The 1,761-nt window shown below is 38.9% G+C and overlaps 1 protein-coding gene across 1 annotated transcript; it reads left to right on the plus strand.

Annotated features, from left to right (window-relative positions):
* Nucleotides 1-331: 331 nt before the first annotated feature.
* On the plus strand, nt 332-1,282 carry LOC134376571 (olfactory receptor 5L1-like). The gene has a single exon (XM_063095069.1). It carries the CDS (start codon nt 332-334, stop codon nt 1,280-1,282), a length of 951 nt encoding a protein of 316 aa, XP_062951139.1.
* Nucleotides 1,283-1,761: the final 479 nt, after the last annotated feature.

Consider the following 1,761-nt stretch of genomic DNA (forward strand, 5'->3'; position numbering starts at 1 on the left):
AGTGTTAGTTAAATAATACTTTGATATCTTTCCTAATGAATCAGCACCAAGATCTCAACTGTGAAATACTAATTAAGAGAATCATATAAGTTCATAAAAAGTTAATGCTTCTGTGTGATCCCTGAATTAAACTGTGAGATTTATCCATCTATATTGTACAATATCTGAACTTTTCATGAATTAAAAATAATGAGTCTTTTTCTTGGCTGATAAATTAACTATCTTGCTTCTTCTAATATCATTTTACAGGAGAGTGCCCAAAGTATATTTTAGATCATATAATGGAAAATAACTTATTATTTTTTTCCTCAACACCAAATAAAGTGGGGACATGGGTGAGGAGAACTGCAGCACTGTGACAGAGTTCATTCTCCTTGGATTATCTGATGACCCTGAGCTGAGAGTTTTCCTCTTCCTGATGTTCCTTCTCATCTACGGAGTCACGGTTTTGGCCAACCTGAGCATGGTTGCACTGATTCGAGTCAGCCCTCGACTTCACACCCCCATGTACTTTTTCCTCAGCCACTTGTCCTTTGTGGATTTTTGCTACTCTTCAACCATTGTGCCAAAGATGCTGGCTAATATATTAAACAAGGACAAAGCCATCTCCTTCCTGGGGTGCATGGTGCAATTCTACATGTTTTGCACATGTTTGGTCACTGAGGTCTTCCTGCTGGCTGTGATGGCCTATGACCGCTTTGTGGCCATCTGTAACCCACTGCTCTACATGGTCTCCATGTCAAAGAAGGTCTGTGGAGAGCTGGTATCTTGCTGCTACCTCTGTGGATTGGTGTGTTCTCTGATTCACTTGTGCTTAGTTCTTGAGATCCCATCGTATAGATCAAATGTGATTAACCACTTCTTCTGTGATATCCTCCCTCTCTTAAGTCTTGCTTGCTCTGATGTCACTGTGAATGAGGTGCTGCTTTTCACTGTGGCCACTTTCAATGAGATCATGACCATTGTGATCATCCTCACCTCTTACTTATTTATTCTCGTCACCATCCTGAGGATGCGCTCTGCAGAGGGAAGGTGCAAAGCTTTTTCCACCTGTGCCTCCCACCTCACAGCCATCATTGTCTTCCATGGAACAATCCTTTTCATTTATTGCCAACCCAGTTCAGGCAATGGTGGGGATGTTGACAAAGTGGCCACAGTGTTCTACACTGTAGCAATTCCCATGCCGAACCCCCTGATCTATAGCCTGAGGAACAGGGACGTGAAAGAAGCTCTCAAAATTGTGGTTGGATCCAAAATATATTCTTACAGAACATGCTGTTAAAAAGACTCAGAATTCAAAAGTGGAGGCTTGGGGCGGGGTTATGAGGTGAGCTGTGGCATTTGAATGGACAGAAGAGATTGTGCCACATAGTTATGAGTGACTTTTTTTTAGATTGTTTTATCTTTGTGTATCTTAAATTAAAAAAGAGTACTATTGAATATATATCAAAATGGGCAGCCTGCTTCTTTGTTATTCCTCAATCTGTAATGTTTTAAATGGTTATGGGTAGTGGCATTATTAAGACACACATCTTTATTCAGCTATAGAACCTTCACAAGTAAAATGAATAATCATACAGTCACACTCTAGTGTGGTAATCATCAAGGAAACTACCTTTCTTTCAAAATTGAATTTATCTTATTTTATAATGAGGATAATACCATTTCAAACACTGTGTGCACAGAATGGGAATTCCACATATGTATATGTATTTTGCATTTTTTGTTTTATCTTGATTGTTTATGTTTTAAAAATATTTT

The sequence above is a fragment of the Cynocephalus volans genome, chromosome 4 (assembly GCF_027409185.1).
Source record: "Cynocephalus volans isolate mCynVol1 chromosome 4, mCynVol1.pri, whole genome shotgun sequence".
NCBI lineage: Eukaryota > Metazoa > Chordata > Mammalia > Dermoptera > Cynocephalidae > Cynocephalus > Cynocephalus volans.